This window comes from Amblyomma maculatum, chromosome 11, assembly GCF_055883805.1.
Source record: "Amblyomma maculatum isolate TAMU_Amacu chromosome 11, ASM5588380v1, whole genome shotgun sequence".
Lineage (NCBI taxonomy): Eukaryota > Metazoa > Arthropoda > Arachnida > Ixodida > Ixodidae > Amblyomma > Amblyomma maculatum.
In genome coordinates, this window is record NC_139354.1 from 33,023,968 (window position 1) to 33,039,697 (window position 15,730).

The following is a 15,730-nucleotide window of genomic DNA, read 5'->3' on the forward strand; positions in this document are numbered from 1 at the left end:
TAGAAGCGATCACAATGAAACTGCGATGAGTGAAAATGACAATGATGACATTAGCAATGATGATGGCAGTTTATTTACTTGAAAATGATAATGAGAGCATGCATCTAGTGCACCAGCAACGCTTGGGTTTTCGTATTTCTGCAGTGTAGTTTACACAGTGGCCTCGGAATTATTTATCAGATGACTAGATGTCATCCCTCTCTTTAATTGTTGAAAACACCCGAACTGGATGCCATTTTGTGTTCCGGTTCCGGCGTTTTCACTAATCAGTGGATTAGAGGTCAGGAAGAAAACGACGTTTCTGAAAACGATCCAAACTCGGAGTCTGGACCCTGGTGAATGCGTCGGGAGTCATGTATGTTTCTTTCATTGGCTCGCTGACTCTTTCTGAAGGTATTTTCTTAAGCCGTCTTTGCGGCTATACAAAAAGAAGAAACTGGGAAATAATAAAAATTCCCTTTACTCTGGGAGGGGGGGGTTGGCTAATTGAGCTGAAACCAGTGTGAAAAAATCGCACTCAGTGCGACTTTTCAAGTGTATTGCAAGCTCCTTCACGGAATCATCGCATATTGGTAGCTACCCAGAGTAATTAAAACACTAAAGCGTAAAAGCAATGCACTACAATAAGCTGTTGTCCCGTAAGAGATTCAGAAGTGTAGTATTGTTCTTTCCACCGCATAAACTGGGAGAGTGTTCAGAAGCAGCTGGGGATATGAACAAACGAATGAGTTCCTTGGGGGATGAACGACAGCTTTAAACTAAAACAGCCAGTTCTCAGCAAAATAACAATGTGTAATGTGTAACAACGTACAGGTAACCTCTACTAATTGGCTGTGTCCGGTAAATTGTTTCCGAGGCGAGAGTATTTGGAAGACAATAACGCAGAAGTAAGTCAGTTCTCAGCAAAAACATCTTAAAAACATCTTAAAGATAACAGTCAGTTATTTTTAATATGTAGTCAGTGCATCTATAATCAGTTACTTATTTTCTTTAAAGCGCCCACGGACAATACTGGCTTCCGCAGATGAATGTTATGAGCTCATAACACGAAGCCCTTCAGGCGTAGCGCATACTTCTGCGTGAAGGGGGTTCCGCAGATGAATGTTATGAGTTCATAACACGAAGCCCTTCAGGCGTAGCGCATACTTATGCGTGAAGGGGTTAACAGCCGCGACCTTTCGACCTTTCGACCTCTTAACCTGAACGTAGGTCATCGGTGTTCGGTCGGCGTTGGAAGGCAGCATCCGTTTCGTGGAGAACATTGACCGTGTCGTGGAAACGACGTTCGCTAAGCCGTCGCGAACCAAGTCCGCAAACTTCTCTGACTTGGGGAAGCTTCACGAGGAAGTAACGCCAGATGTCTGGCTCGAGCGCATCAACAGGGACGTGTCCCCGAGGCACTGGCAGAAGAACGACTCCGAGATACTCGTCACAGGCTTCGACCAGATCAGGCAAGCATGCTCTGCTTCAAGAAGCGTCTTGTGGCCTTCCATTGAAAACAGCAGAGATTAAACCCTGATAAATGTAGTTATTCGAAACGAAAGTGTAGTTTTGGTTGGTTTTGCTTTGGTTAGGCTTAGGTTTGGACATGATGTTTTGCAATGAATAAATTACCGAGGCTATGGAGTCGAGGATGTCGTCAACTACATGGGGGAACACGTGACTCGTTGTATCTGCCATCCAAGGGCATAAGGTTAAAAGGCACGGACAAAGTCCAAGGCCAAGGTGAAAGGGCAAGGGGGTACACCCTAGATGGTACCGCGATTATGCTATACAATCCCACTGTGACCTGTGGCTCGTTTAAGGTCAGGGGACCTGGCAAGCTGTCTTCGGCTCATGAGGAGCTTTCCCATCAATGTTTGTTACGACGAAATAGTTGTAGTGGTACGAGCTTAATCATGTAAAAATTCATGGCATAACAAAATTCACTTTTTTGGCCGAGAGTGTGATGACTTCACAAGGTCACATGACATGGCCGAGCTCTGTTCTGCCACCAGGTTAGCTGCCTAACCTTATGACAGTGCCATTTCTGAGTTTTCTGGTGCGCTGGTCATGGGCTGTCCTTTTGGAATTCCGTATCTGCACGTTGTTTCGTGCAGGTGTGTCTAACAGGGCCGTGTACCAGGTTTTTATGAAGTCAGAATCAACCCTGCTTGTGTCTATAGTAGTGGAAAATAGCCCTCATGCGGAAAGGGCTACCACGGAAGTACGTCACTCAATACAGGATTAAAACCAAAACATTTTGACAGATTCGCCTGTCTGTTAGGGCTGGTTAGTGAAATTGAAAATTCTCCAACCACCATTGTTTGTTTTACAGAAACCTGTTGTTTCGGAGCCAGATCTGGCTCTTTCTCAAGAGTGACGGAGGACTCGTACGCAGGTACAAGTAAACGAAAGAAAAGGCAAGGAGAGGGTGAATAGAATACAGGCGAGGAAATAAACTGAGTGTAGTTAGTGGGGTTGGGCAATGAAAGGCTTAAAACCTAAGATGTCAGAGGTTCTCGCTGGCGTCTTTTTTATGTTCTTTTGTGAGTTAGCGGTATGATTCTTAGCAGCTACACATACAGAAGCTTGTCTCTTGTCTGGTTGGTATTGTTTGTTGTCGTGTGGGCATACTACGATTCAAGAAGGCTTCTTTTTTATAATTGGTCTCAATCCTTAGGATGGACTTTTTTCTGGTGGGAGTCTTCGGAATGTTAAGCTATGGGTTTGCGGTCTTCTAAGATGTTTCTTGTATATAGTTCTTATGTTGTCGAATTCTTACCTTTAGGTTCTTCGTTTCGCTAATGTAGCTAGCGTCACAGTCGGCGCATGGAATTTCCAAGACAATGCATCACGCCTTTTCTCTAGGTGGTCAGTCTTTGAAAACAGACAGCGCGATCCTCAAAGTGTTGGAGGGCTTGTTGTTGTTGTGGCTGTAGGAAGAAGGAAAAGAAAATGCACGGGCCTGCTACTGGCTCTCTAGTTGAGCCACCTACGCTGCCTCGTGCGGGCAGAAGACAAAATAGAGAAGAAAGAAAAGGAAGAGGGATAGAAAGACGCGCGCCGCAATAACAGCCGTCGTCCACCCCCGAATCGGTGGCGGGTGCAATGACGGCCTACAACAGATAAAAATTCGGTGGCAGGCTAGCCCCCGCCGTAAGCGGCGGTGACCTACCTGTTCCAGCCCCATCAAGGGGGGGGGGGGGGGGGGGGGGGGGGGGGACTTGTTTGCTACCCGAAAGCCTTTCTTAGAGGCAGCATTCCTTGTGTGTTCATGTAAGGATTCCGCTCATCTTTGGCCATCTCACAAAAGAAAAGAAAAAAGACGCTAGCGAGCACCGCTGTACCTGGACCTCGCGACCCCGTGACTCGTCGTAGGTTTTAAACCTCTTTCCCTTTTCGCCCCCCCCCCCCCCCCCCCCCCTCCCTTCGCCTGTCTTTCTGCACACACTCCCTCCCTTCGCCTCTGTTAGCTTCGCCTCTTTTTTCTTGACGCAGGGCACCTTTACTTATAGCTGCCTACAACGTTCCCTGCGTCATCCATGAGGATGGAGGCGAGCTAGCCAGGAAGTGTCGGGCTTTTCAAAATAAAAAATGGCGGTTAGAGATTTTTAAAGTTTCACTCACTATCATAGTGATGGCTGCTGAGGCTCAAAGAATGTGATGAAAACAATGATAGAAGGTGAGATGCAGGCCGAGAAGGATTTAAACCTTACTGTTGTCACGTTGTTTAATTAAGCATCCTCTAAACATTTTGCTCATCACTTAATAGAAAGAGAAATTAAGAATATCTCAGCAAAGACGGAATGATTACAGCTTTTGCAATAGAAAGCTATTATTTCGAAAGACGAAGCTCTTACATGGTAGAAAGGTAAAGCTACGATATATTTTGACACAATAAGAAAGTACACGAACAGCGGCTGTGTTTTGGCAACACTCACAGAACGGGCGGAAACTTAGAGACTAAGAGGCTTGAATTTCATTCTAGGTCTATGCAGCGGGTTATTGATGGAAAACTGACAGGTGCAGCGCAAGTTGCCGGAACAGAGCAGGATGGCTCAGGCAGCAAACGAGAATTTGGGATCCTCGTTGAAATCGAGAAGAAATGAACATGCCCAGTGCATTGCATGAGAAGGGTAGATAACTGACGGGCACTTTATGTTAGCGGAAATGATTTATAATTATGTTAGCGGAAAACGGAAGGAAATTGTAGCAGGACGCGTCACAGAAAAGGGTTGACGGAAGGGGTCGCAAGCTTGCGGGGATCATCCAAACTGACATGAGAGCAGCCTTGGGCCTGTAGTGGACGAGGTTAAGCTTATGGTAACGATAACAATTATCGCTACCGGCTTAAAAAACTAAGTGCCCTAATTTCATGACAGATTCTTTTCTGTCGTATGTAACATAAAAAAAGCCAGGCACTGTAAATAAATTTTGAATGGCTGCCTCTAGTACACTTTCCTCACACAGTATTGATGCAAAAGAAGAACATAAAAAAACAAAATAAACTAAAAAAACCTCTCGGCTCTCAGCGCAATCAAATTCTGGAATTTTACCCAGAGTTTGGAGGAAAAGATGTGTCCAATTATATGCCATTGTTTTTTTTTAATGTCTTATCATCACGAAAAGAAAACACCGTCACAGTAACCGCGAAATTTAGTTTTCTAGCATGCTTTTTCCTCGCAGGATCGTGATGGACCTGGTGACAGGCGGCGGGCTGGCCAACGCCGCGGCCTACATAACGGTGCAGGTGGTAATGGAGATCCTGCGATTCGACTTCTTCCGACGCTACGAGCAGCAGAACGCGCGTGACGTGGTTTCCGTGTGCTTGAACACGACGCGACTGTTCCTGTTCTACACGTGGCCCTCGCTGGTGGCCAATCTGACCGTCAACGCCACGGCGGTGGACGCTAGCCGAAAGCTGTACGACGACATCCTCGACGGCGTAGTCGACCACATGAACAGGGCCACCTGGCTGGAGCTGCCATCGCGCCTGGAGGCCATCGCCAAGGTGAGCGGTTTGAAGCCGTACATCATCATCATCATCATCATCATCATCATCATCATCATCATCATCATCATCATCATCATCATCATCATCATCATCATGACTATACCCACTGCAGGGCGAAGGCCTCTCCCATATTTCTCCACTTACCCCGGTTCTGTGCTAGCTGCATCCACTTGACCCCTGCGAACTTAACCTCATCCGCCCACCTAACCTTCTGCCGCCCCCTGCTGCGCTTTCCTTCCCTTGGAATCCAGTTTGTTACCCTAAGCGACCATCGGTTATCCTCTCTTCGCACTACATGTCCTGCCCATGTCCATTTCTTCTTAATTTCCACTAGAATGTCGGTAACTTGAGTTATTTCTCTGACCCACTCTGCACGCTTCTTATCTCTTAATGTTACCCCTACCATTTTTCGTTCCATAGCCCTCTGTGTTGTCCTCAACTTAAGTAGAACTCTCTTGGTTAGCCTCCACGTTTCAGCGCCATAGGTGAGTACAGGTAAGATGCAACTGTTATATACTTTCCTTTTTAGCGATACCGGTAAGCTGCTAGTACCTCATCACCAGTTGATTCTGAGAATTCGCAAAAACGATATTTAGGCGTGGCACAAGATAGCACGAACGAGGATGCGAAAAAAGACAAATTTTAAATATCAACTAACTTTTGCTCACCGGCGGGCACGTACACTATGCTTTTTAACAGTCGCTGTTTGGCCTTGAGGCTTGCGTACGTATTTCCTTAGGCGTTTCAAAGAGGAGTGGGGGTCAAATTTTCAGTCGGCTCGTTCTTTGTTTCTGGTGTAGCGCATTGCTCTAGGACACATGACACATGCTCTTGAAGTGACATACGTGCAATAAATAATTTACGATTTAATTTTATTTTTTCACTCAGGGATGGCGGCCTCGCTTTCTGAGCCCCTTGTGGCAGTGTTATGACGTAAGAAGCACGTAAGAATCCTGCTCTCGTACACATGCTGTGCATACCAGCGCCTTTCGTAAGGCAGCTAAGTGAGTTGCGCAATAATATGCTGAGAAAAGCCAGGCCAGCTAGGGATGACACCATGTTCTCAAACCAACCGGTTAGTTAGGCCCACCTCAGCCTTTGTATTTCGTTTCGTCATAGCGCACAGGTAGACGTCTCGTCAATGGCCTGTAGCCGAGAGCCCGTAAGTGGGCCTACATCATTTCAATGGCAGGATATCTCAGTTTGTTCAGGCAAAAGTCAGTCGCCCTCTTCACTTTGACCAGCCCTTAACGGCATTATGTGACTTCTCTGCATCCTGTAGCTGTTAATTTTGATACCTCCCTACCTCTGTTTTTTTTTTTTTTTGCTGATTCATTACCAATCAGACCTCACATTCGCCAATGAATGCTTCAAGATTATATCACGCAATTAGGCATTCACTGCGCCGAAGAGTGAGTGGAATGCACCATTGATGAGGACTGCATCGAGCCACTTGCACCTTATCGCTACCTATGCTTCCATAGCTGCATCTGTACGTAGCAACTTTGATTTCGTTTCGTGTGAAATCCAAACAGCGCATTGCGCCGCCGCGGTGGTGGAGTGTTTAGGGCGTTCGACAGCTGTGCCCAGGGATGCGGGTTCGAATCCCGTTCGCGGCGGTCGTTTTTCGGTGCAGAGCAAAAACAAATCGCCTGTGTGCTTTGCGATGTCTGTACATATACCTCCTTAACTCATCATCACCGGCGCTTGCTCTGTATGGGGAGGAAGTTCTGCAAGTGCATAGTATCCCCATTACTTTAATAAACTGTCTAAAATTTATTGCGAAATACATGTGTATACCTACATCTTTAGTCAACTGCTTTTTGTACGATTGCTTGGCACCTAATGTCTGCATCTCCCTCTATGCTTATCACACCTGTATGTGGTGTTACAGAGCAGGGGCATTGTTTATACTTGACTGAAGAACGCAATAGGCTGCATTGCATTATTCTTAAACAAGCGCGGTATCAATATGTTTGTAGGGATGGGCGCATAAACTTTTGTCCCAGCGTTATCTTAATTCCTACGTGATGAAAGTTTCTGGAATCACTGTAGAATATGTCTCCAACCCAAACATTTCGAGGTTTTACCTTTGATGAGTCCGCCTCGTCTTCACTGCACGTTCATCAGCTTAAGACTAAAGCCTCCTCGTACGTCTCTATTTTTCATATTCTGTGCAATACCAGAAGAGAGACTATTCTACAGTTCTTTGCTAACATTTTATGGGGCACTTTGAGAAAGCCCTCTCCGCTATAGTGTCCTTGCTCTTCAGGGCCTCTGGCAACAAGACATAAAGCTGCTTTTAAGGTATAAAATACTGAAGCCTTGTGGTCTTCCTTGGTCTTCCGAAAAACATATTCACAGTGCGTACTCTACGAGGGCATGCGTCAGAGAGCATGCGTCTATCTCTGTCAGTGTAGTTATCAGAGCAAATGCGTCGTGCCCAGCTGCGGTTTGTAGAGCGTGAATTTAGCATTTGCAGAGGTACATGATGACATCAGTCTTTAATCTTTTGCCGGTGCAATAAGAACTCGCTAGCTCGTCATATTTACCACCCTGGAGGTGTGCATCATGGAAAATCTGTACAGCTATACCTGGCATTATGAGTAAGGCCCACACCCCTGGACCTGCAGTTATACTTCGTCCTCAAGCAAATCTATGCATACTATGGTCCTCACTATGATATCTACAATGATGCCTCCGTCATGCCTGTCTCCTCATCACCAATGCATATCGCAATCTCAGCGACACTTAATCACCACATTTCGGCTATGGAGCTAGCAGCGCTGCGAGAAGCTATTCAGTATGTTCTGCAAAATTCCTCTGCAGCATGGGTTATCTTCAGTGACTGTCGAGCTGTACCTCTCTTGTTATAATCAATTAGGGTTCAGCAACAGTCCGTCACCGACTTAAATAGGCTACACACTGAGGCCTGCGAGCTGCGCCACTGCGTTGTGCTACAGTGGTTGCCTACATGCTGCGGCATCGCGAGTAACGACCATGCGCAAGCCGCTGGAAAAACAATCATCATCATCATCATCATCACCACCACCACCACCACCACCACCACCACCACCACCACCATCATCATCATCATCATCATCATCATCATCATCATCATCATCATCATCATCATCATCATCAGCCTGACTATACCCAATGCAGGGCGAAGGCCTCTCTCATATTTCTCCAATTAACCCGGTTCTGTGCTAGCTGCATCCACTTGACCCCTGCGAACTTCTTAATCTCATCCGCCCACCTAACTTTCTGTCGCCCCCTGCTACGCTTTACTTTCCTTGGAATCCAGTTTGTTACCCTCAGCGACCATCGGTTATCCTCTCTTCGCACTACATGTCCTGCCCATGTCCATTTCTTCTTCTTAAAGTCCACTAGAATGTCGGTAACTTGAGTTATTTCTCTGACCCACTCTGCACGCTTCCTATCTCTTAATGTTACCCCTACCATTTTTCGTTCCATAGCCCTCTGGGTTGTCCTCAACTTAAGTAGAACTCTCTTGGTTAGCCTCCACGTTTCAGCGCCATAGGTGAGTACGGGCAAGATGCAGCTGTTGTATACTTTCCTCTTTAGCGATACCGGTAAGCTGCTAGACATAATCTGCGAGTGCTTGCCAAATGCGCTCCATCCCAATCTTATTCTTCTTGTTATTTCCTTTTCATGGTCCGGATCTGCGGTTACTACCTGTCCTAAGTAGACATATTCGCCTACTACTTCCAGTTTGTCGCTACCTAATATAAACTGCTGTTCCTTCCCGAGGCTGTTGAACATTACCTTAGTCTTCTGCATATTGATTTTCAAGCCTAACGTTCTACTTTTGCTGTCTAGGTTATCAATCATTATTTGTAGTTCATCTCCCGAGTTGCTTAGCAAGGCAATGTCATCAGCAAATCGCAGATTACTGAGGTATTCTCCATCTACCCTTATCCCTAACTGCTCCCTTTCCAAGTCTCTGAATACTTCCTCTAAACAAGCTGTGAATAGTACTGGGGAGATTGTGTCTCCTTGCCTAACACCTTTCTTTATGGGAATTTTGTTACTTTCTTTATGCAGAACTATGGTTGCTGTGCAGCCACTGTATATATCTTCCAGCACTTTCACGTACGGCTCGTCTACCCCCTGATTTCGCAATACCTGACGATTAATAACAACTGATCACAATTCCATTCTCATGAAGGTATGCTGACAGACTTGTGTTTGCTGAATCATGGCGATCGCACCGCTCTGTGTGGTGTGATTCGAAAGATCAATACAGCCTTTGCATCGAAATGAACGCATTTCTGAGTGAATGCGCTCAATTTGGATTGGTGCCATCGTAAGTGCCTGCACCGATTCCGCTTGAACGTATCATACACAAATTGCTTCTTTTACAAAATCGGTACATCCAGCAGCCCTCTGTGCTCTACATGTGATAGGCGTGGAGACTTTCAAACACTTGATATGCTACTGCAAAATGCTTATCCCACTTCATAGGATATTAGGTTCTAAGTTAGAGTTAGTTGATTACAGACCCCCGCTCCTTGAACATTTCCTCGGTACCTTGTGCGCTTCACGATCCCCCAGAAAGCCTTATTATTTTTTGTTCAACGATAGACACCATTTGGAATTTCTCTGTGTGTAACATCGTGTGATCATGTTACATCGTGTAGCAGGATCATGTAACATCGTGTGTGAGTGACTTGTATGACGTCATTTATTCATTCACTTCTTTTTCACCCTCGCCATGGCTCGCATGGGAAGCTCACCGCCTTACTGAGATCTCCTTCTAACATTAAAAAACCTCTCTTTCTCTGGCTCCAATCAAAGGAAATGCTGGGTTTTAGGGCTCAACCTGTTGCTCTGAGTTCAGCCCGCTTAAAGATTTGCCAGAACAGTTTGCCTTTGGGTATTTTGTGATGTTTACTAATCTCAGAATCCCTACGGGATGAGAGTATTGCTGCAAGGCTGGAGGTTTGTCTCATTTGCTGTGAATTTGAGAAGACGTGCATTCTTGGTAACATACATGGCTTGATGTTTTCAATAGCAAATAAGGTATACCGCCTGTATCGAAGATTAGGCAATCGGCATAGGTGTCACGCTACTCCGCAGGTGAAAAACGTGCGCTTAATTGCGGTGAACCCCAACATTACGGATTTGGCGTCCACCGTGAGTCGCCAGGTGAACTACTCCAGGCTCAGCAGTCCACCCCAAGACTTCGTCAACAGCTACATTGAGGCGTCTCAGCTCAACACAGCACTACGACGAGACGTGGGCAAGGAGGAATACGGTCTCTACGGCAAGTGAGTGTCGTCGCGTTACACACCTGTACTGACCGCAATAGGAGATACTGATAGACGTGGTCACTTAGAATTTTACATCGAGGGTTGTGGAGGAGGGCTGGGTCAGTATCCAAATTTTGCGTCGTTTTCAGAAGTGTCGTTATCTCCCTGATCTGAACCCATCCGATTGGTGGAAAAGCCGGAAACGGATGTCGCTAACAAGATGTAAGGAAGGTAACACTTCTGAAAACAATGCAAACTCTGAGAACAGACTCTGCATGAATACATTGCTCAACATAAGCCTTGGAAATGTGTAGGCATCAGAATCCTCTACCAAAACTTATTCCATTATCAGTAGAGAATCGTAATTTACGTCTACAATCCTCCACGTGGTTTCCAGAGCTCAGCAGTCGAAAACGCGGCTTCTGGGCTTCGTGCTTGAGCTGCAGATTGGTGGCCCCTTTCTTAGTGAGAAAGACCTATTTCACGAGTTTCATACCTACCCACAATTCCCTGCGTCGTTGAATTCGGAGGCTCTGCCAACTCGGGCTTCGGAATCGAGTAGGAGAGTGAAATCTGAATCCAGTTTCAATGTGCATTAGTTAAGACATCTTGGATGTTCAGCTTGCTGTGTGTTCATCATACGATCTCTTAATGGTGTCGTTCATTTTTACTCCTGTGCTGCTCCTGATAAAATATTCTGCTAGCAATCTTGCGGGCAAGAATGCCTCCGCCTCTGTGAAGAATGGGAAAAGTAATTCTTTGGTATTAAAATTCAGCAGAGACATTTAGGACCGCCTACGTGTGCAGGAAGGTTAAAGCTCTGTCGTGCGATGCGATGCCGCGACGCGCGCTCTTCCGGCAACGCGATGCTCCCTACACTCCTGCTTCTAAAACACGCCGAAATAGTGATTTAGCACGTTTTCCCACACCTTACACTGCACTAATCTCAAAAACATGCTGATAAGTTCATACGGATGCTCCCAGGAGCGTAACAATCAGATATTCATGTGCACAGGAGCGGCCAGCGTGCCGGAATTGAATGCATTAGCCTATGGAAAGTTTTCTGATATGACCAAGAACTTAATCGTACTCCTCGTTTAAAACATCTTCAATGAACCGAAAGCTCTACTCGCACTGGCCCGCATTTCAGGCAGTCGTATTACCACGTGCCGGCACTTTTATACAATAGATTTTGCTGCAGGAATTTGTATTTTCTTTATAGGCACGCACGCTGTTTTCATAGAAGACTACTGGTAGTGCAGATCGCAGAAGTCGATTACATTTTGTTTTGCTCTGACAGGAAGATGCCCCATAACTGGTGTCCAGCCTTCAGAGCTTCGCCGTTAACACTGGTGTGGCCATAACGAGAGCTGGGACAGCTCGTATCGCCAGCCGCGTGTTTCCATGGTCCTCTAAAGTGCTAGCAGTGTTTTAGCTCCGGGTGTAGAGGAAAAACATTCGGTGTGTATCTGACGCACCGGTGTAGGCAATAACAGCTGCGAAACTAAATCTATGTAATTAGTTAACCCTGCCGGTAGGCAATAGCTCGAATGAGGCAATCATGGCCCGCGTATGACATGAAATTGCTAGGAAAGGACTGCTCGGAAGAAATTATTGGAATCAATGCTGGAAGCATGCCCCTTCGTTGCTTGCGGAGGCGTCCTGGCAACATACGCAGGCTACAGCTGGAGGGCGACGTGGCCTACCTCAAGCTGTGGAGCCTTCGCAGCGGTGCCGAGCTTTTCGTACCTACGCTGCTCACTGGTCCTCCGATGTTCTACCCGGACGGTGTGGGCGAGCCCTTCAATTACGGCACGCTGGGCGTTCTGGTGGCCATGGCGCTGAGCAGTGCTGTGAGCAGCGAGGGGTCGCGCCTGTCGGCCAGCGGTATCGAAGAACTGTGGTGGACTGACCAGACAGTGTACAACTACAACGAGGCGAGCCGCTGCTACGAGGAGATGTTCCACAAACTCAGCAACTCCTCCACCGCCTTCCTCGACGAGATGCGCAATCAGGTGTTCCTCTGGGCCCGAGCCACGCGCATCGCCTTCCAGAGGTGCCTAGATTTCTCATTTTTTCTTGGAGAACTTCTGGTCTTGTTCATAAGACGTGCAGCCAGTTGTGACGAGTGCTACCGCAGGTTACAGAAGGCGTACGCAAGGGTGCGCTCACCGCCATACCATTTCAAAAGGGGAGTCAAGAAGGTATTAATCCTTGGGTGCAACAGCCATTTTGAACGTGCGTCATTTACGTCATTCGAAGACACATTCATTAGAAATTGCACTAGCTGACCTCTATGTGCCTCTTAGCTAATTCTATATGTAAGGAATGGATTGCGTGGTGCTCATATAGGCGGCGATATTTACTCTACGATTGTCTTTATTGCCCAGTTCCCACAACTCTACAGCCGCTGTATCAGTTTGCGGTACCAAATGGTAGTCCAGCCAAAACAGTAGCCGGCCATAGCACCTTCGGCGCTGCAAGCCTGTTGCAAATTCTTTGTCCATGTAGTTGTATAGATAAAAATAAACAAATTGTAAGCCGAAAGTCTTTTGTTGCTCATGACTCGCCGACGTGTCCTTCCGTGCGTGCGTCCGTATGTCAGCGGCACCTGTCAATCATCTTCAGAAGGATTAGGATGGCTTCAGTACTGATAGTTAACCATGTAGTAGTAGGCTTAATAACATTAGTAAGGATAATTAATTAGTTAGGCAATGATTAAATAATTATTCAAGGCTAATAAGGTATTTAGTCAGCTATAATGAGTTAGTGTAATAAGAATAAGTTATTTATACAATGATAATTAGTTAATAGTAAGCTTTGAGACACCTTAAGCGCAAGACTGCACATAATCATTGTCCTCGTGCGCTCACCTCAATCGACACCTAGTAGCCACCACGATTGCGCACGGGCAATGACGTCACAATTACGCAATTGCCTTTCGCTTCTGCGCACTTTAGATCGTGAAAGTGCCCCTGAAGGTTTCAAAATGAGCCCTTAAGAGAACTTGAGTGCGTTAAAAGAACTTAAGTATTAAGTTAAGTATTAGTGGAGTATTCGAGCTCGTGTCCTTTCAGCGTCAAAAAAGTTCCGCCACCTTCTTTCCCTGAATCTGCAAAAACATCGAAGAGTAATGATCTTTGAACGCCAAAAATTAGCAGCTCGTAACAGAAAAGACTGAACCAAGCTTGCTGAAGCGATAGAGTTCTTTATTTAGGCTACAAGGCTCTTAAACAAGGATAACATGTAATTTTTCCAGTGTGGTATTTGACGGCTGCGAGTTAATGCAATAGTCAGCTCGGAATTGGCTCCAATTTCACGCTATGTGCGGGGTCCAGCGAGTCACCAGCAGGATTATGTTCTCTGAATTGAAAACCAAACTGCAGCACCGGTGAATGCTGAACATTATCTCTCAAATGATTAGATTTTCTTATTTCTGGCTCGTCGACCCTGTCCTCACCTGTTTTAGGCTGAGAATAAAATGGCAACGTGTCGAGAAAACTCGTAGGCGCGTAAGCAAGTATTTTGACACTTACATTATCCTCTTTCTTTAGGTTTAGTCACTAAAGTTCCAATTTTTATTAGCGACCGATCTCGGCTCTAGTCGGAGATTATTACAGCACGAACTGACCTTGATACGATAACTTGATCTGCATCCGGAGAGCCCTGCACATCTCCAGGAGTATTCTTCAGACAAGTCTGGCCGGCACATCGAGACAAAGTGCAATTATTGAAGACATAAATTGATACGGCTACCGTTCACTGTCGCAGGTACCGCATCAAGTACCGGACCCGCGTGATTCGAACCCGAGACCGGCGCCTGCACGACCGCGTTTTCTTCATGCGTTTGTGCATGCTCACGTGCACGAGTCGGGAGGAAGTGGGAGAGCTGTGGCCCCGATACCGCTGTCACATGTCGGTGGCCAACATGCCAGAGTTTGCGGACGCCTTTTCGTGCCGCACTTACGACCGGCTCAACGTGGAACCAAAGTGCCCCTTCATGTGACTGCCGGCGGAAAATTCTGGAGAGGCTACAGCTCCGCTCAGTTGTAGTGATGAGTAGTGATGTAGTTGTAGTGATGATGTAGTGATGAGTGTGCCACTATTACGCTGTGCTATGCTGTGCTTCGTCCGCTGGTGCCTGATCACCGTGTTTTGTGCCACTTCAGTCACCTGTTTATGCTTCTGCCGCCTGAGCACATGTCTTAGTTTTTAAGACTGGAGCAGGCCTCAGCCTGAACATAATGGCAAGCATTAATAGGTGTCACCTGGAGACGTTATTGATGCGATAAAATCGGCACTCTTATATGCAGAATTTATTGGTTATTGTCCCACCTTGTCTGCGCCATAATCCCTCATTTAAAATAACCTGGAAATAATCGCTACATAAATATTTGTAAGAAATGTTATATAGTGAAGGTTTTTGATGTGATTATACTCTTCTTAAAAGGACTCGCTTCGCTCATGTAGGGACAAATGGCACCTGGACATTTTTAGTGGCTGACTGTATTGTTTATTTGTGCACGACTGTATTGTATACACGTTTACGGATCGAACTGATTAGTTAGACGGAGCTATGTCATAAACAATCTCATGTGACCTTTACGGCACAAATAACCGTGCCAATTAAAGGTAAATATATGCATGCTATAAATCCGCAAGCATGCAAGCGGTCTTTGTCTCCTTCGTCTCTTAGTGGATGTTGCCTTTGTTTGCGGACAGCGTACAGCGAGGCTGCTCCTCCATGCCAATATGCGCTGCTTTGGATATCAGGCCATATCACTGATTTTAAAGCGTTTAAATTAAGACAGCGATGTTGAAAACTGTCATTCTTTACTCGAAATCTATTCCTCTCCCTGATGCACAAGCTCAAAAAGTAGGACTAGACACCAGTCTCGAGATGTATGATGATTCTAAAGATAAATGGCGTAACATCAACTCGATCATAAAAGCATCGTCCTGAAACGTTGTTTTACCATATTTTGACGATGATCACGCATATCTGGCTGAAGCATTTAGCGACTTTTTATTCGAATAGGCAATCATTTTTAGTCAACATCTAATGGCTCATGACACATGGCTCTTTCAACTGCGGTATATAACGCGTTCCTATTGACAGAAATTACGACACAAGAGATATTTGATGTCACTGGCCGGAAGAAAGCAAATAAGGATTTAGGCTACGGTTGAATATCAATAAATTTACTAAAGGAGAATATTGCTGTTTTGTTTAATGTTTAGAAGATGTATTCAAATGATCATAACAGGTGTCTATGCCTAAGAAGGGTAGCCCCTGCATACAAAGGGCATGATCCGGACGTCATAGCGAATAACATACTAATTACAATATATTATCATGCATTAATGCGGACTTTTAAAAGTTGTTAGCTAAGAGATTAACAAATTTTATAGAGAAATGTGACATACATAGAAGTTAGTGGTTGTCAGCCCATAGCAA

The 15,730-nt window shown here is 45.7% G+C and overlaps 1 protein-coding gene across 1 annotated transcript in view; it reads left to right on the plus strand.

The window, feature by feature from the left end:
* LOC146173441 (neprilysin-1-like) overlaps window positions 1-14,278 on the plus strand; it is a 29,898-nt gene extending 15,620 nt beyond the window's left edge. The window contains exons 6-10 of the mRNA XM_084585195.1: window positions 1,210-1,451; window positions 4,669-4,993; window positions 10,100-10,290; window positions 11,951-12,328; window positions 14,044-14,278. Of these exons, the coding sequence (XP_084441321.1) occupies window positions 1,210-1,451; window positions 4,669-4,993; window positions 10,100-10,290; window positions 11,951-12,328; window positions 14,044-14,278 (1,371 nt within the window). The remainder of the gene's footprint in view (window positions 1-1,209; window positions 1,452-4,668; window positions 4,994-10,099; window positions 10,291-11,950; window positions 12,329-14,043) is intronic.
* Window positions 14,279-15,730: the final 1,452 nt, after the last annotated feature.